This window comes from Triticum aestivum, chromosome 2A (assembly GCF_018294505.1).
Source record: "Triticum aestivum cultivar Chinese Spring chromosome 2A, IWGSC CS RefSeq v2.1, whole genome shotgun sequence".
In the NCBI taxonomy this organism is placed as follows: domain Eukaryota; kingdom Viridiplantae; phylum Streptophyta; class Magnoliopsida; order Poales; family Poaceae; genus Triticum; species Triticum aestivum.
In genome coordinates this window covers 626,039,691-626,041,738 of record NC_057797.1, presented here as the reverse complement: position 1 = coordinate 626,041,738, position 2,048 = coordinate 626,039,691, and the positions used below count along the sequence as shown (strand labels likewise).

Here is a 2,048-nt window from a genome sequence, read left to right as displayed (position 1 = left end):
CCACTCGACTCCAAGAACAGCCCATCCCCGCCATCACACCAAGATGCACTGCCGGATCGAAGCCGCTCGAACAACTTGGACTCCACAAGCCTCTCATTAGTGGCAACAACAACACCAACAAGCAGGAGCACAAGCTGGAAGACCATTATTCCTAAAAGCACCATCGACATCAGCCCCACCATGATATCGACGGAAGAAACTCGAAAAAACTAGAAAATCTAGGATTACTAAACGCCCAACTGAGAAACCAGGGCTCCCCTCCCCTCGCAGTGCCAAGATGGCGGCCGGAGAGGAAGGGGAGTGGCGGAGTCATCAGCGTGCACCCTGGATCTGGAGCGCCGCCGCCTCCGCTTTGGTTTTGCGAGAGGATGGTTCCAAACTTCTGAAACGCCTGTCTCCGGCAAAGTCCTGGTTCAGCCTTCGGGCTCGCTGCGAATTTAAGCAGGGTCAGAAATTTTTTAAAGTTCATGAGATTGAACAAATGCGTAAAAAAAATTGAATCTAATAGTACCATCGAACTTTGTTTCTGAATTAGCAAGACAACATCAAAAAGTATCATCACATCTTTCATCAAAGAGTGGGAAAAATACCAGATACATTGAATGGAAACAAACAAACACACAGAGGAAGTATCTAGCAGTTTTTCTCGGCCTTTTCTAGCTTGCATTTCACTTTTTCGAACACCACCGTGGTCGTCTCCGGCTTCACGAGCTTGAGCTTGAGCTTGCAGGTGGCCTCGATCTTGCACTTGGTGTAGCGCGCTGTGTAGCTCACTTTGCGGGTCAGCGCCACCTCCACCTCGAACACACCTGTCTCGTTCTCCTTCTTGTACTCCACCACGCCGGCGTTACCCAGCGACACGAGGGCGCCGTCTGATCCCGAGTCAAGGCGGTAAACCATGGTCTTCCTGGGGGGATGCTTGTCGCCCTTGTCAGAGACCTGCACGCGGTCGAACTGCTGGCCGTCGAACTTGTAGGCGGCCTCGAACGGCTCCGTGTTCTTGATGCTCATCGCCCAGTTCGGGTTGCGGACGTTGAGAGACAGCGAGAGGTTGTACGCGAGCGCCGTCGCCGGGGTCGTCAGCAGTGCAAACCTGGTCAGCGAGGCGTCCTCCACGATGATGCTGACGTGGCGGAGGAAGGCGTAGGCGGCCAGGAGGACGGCGAAGACGACCACGACGGCGACGACGCCGAAGCAGATGCAGCCGTACTTGATGTTCTCCCTGGTCCTGTAAGAGATGCAGCCGCAGCAGTCGTCGCAGCCGCACATCGTTCCCGCCGGAGGTTTTTCTCTATTCAGATCTTGGATGAGGTGGTGGTGGTGCCTGCTATTGACTTTAGAATTTGAAGTCTGGGCAAACGTTGTGGCGGAATGGAGGAAGCGAAGCACTCCTATAAATAGGCCAACATTGTTATTCACACCTTGGGAGTTGGGACCATCCGACATGTATATATTCCATGGAAGAAATCATCCGATTCGGCAATTTCCCAAGTACGCCCGAGCGCGACGACTTGACTCAAGATTCGTCGTCCTCCACGCGGTGTTTGCTGCCGTTAGTGAGAGTATGAGAAAATGGGTCCCTTTGCTCCATGTGAAAGAAGGTGCCGTTAGTGACTCAAGATTTGGAGTTGCTCTTAGGGCTCAAAATCTGAAGTTAACGGCAGCAAACTCCAGATGATTAGTTCTCCCCGGATTTATGTTTCATTTTGATATAAGATAAACCAGCCTTTCACGCTCCCCACCTTCTTTCACATGGAGCAAAGAGACCCATTTTCTCATACTTTCACATGGAGCGCCGTCGCCGAGGTGGTCAGCAGTGCAAACCTGGTCAGCGAGGCGTCCTCCACGGTGATGCTGACGTGGCGGAGGAAGGCGTAGGCGGCCAGGAGGACGGCGAAGACGACCACGACGGCGACGACGCCGAAGCTGATGCAGCCGTACTTGATGTTCTCCCTGGTCCTGTAAGAGATGCAGCCGCAGCAGTCGCCGCAGCCGCACATCTTTCACATGAAGCAAAGGGACCCATTTTCTCATACTCTCACTAATCA

General features: G+C 53.2%; 1 protein-coding gene across 1 annotated transcript; it reads right to left on the bottom strand.

Moving 5' to 3' along the window:
* Positions 1–481: 481 nt before the first annotated feature.
* Positions 482–1,542, bottom strand: LOC123185744 (NDR1/HIN1-like protein 10). Its single transcript, XM_044597573.1, has one exon. It carries the CDS (start codon positions 1,444–1,446, stop codon positions 634–636), a length of 813 nt encoding a protein of 270 aa, XP_044453508.1. The 5' UTR covers positions 1,447–1,542; the 3' UTR covers positions 482–633.
* Positions 1,543–2,048: the final 506 nt, after the last annotated feature.

Coding starts and splice junctions, on each gene's coding strand:
- LOC123185744 (XM_044597573.1), bottom strand. CDS start 1,446: ATGTCGGATGGTCCCAACTCCCAAGGTGTGAATAACAATGTTGGCCTA.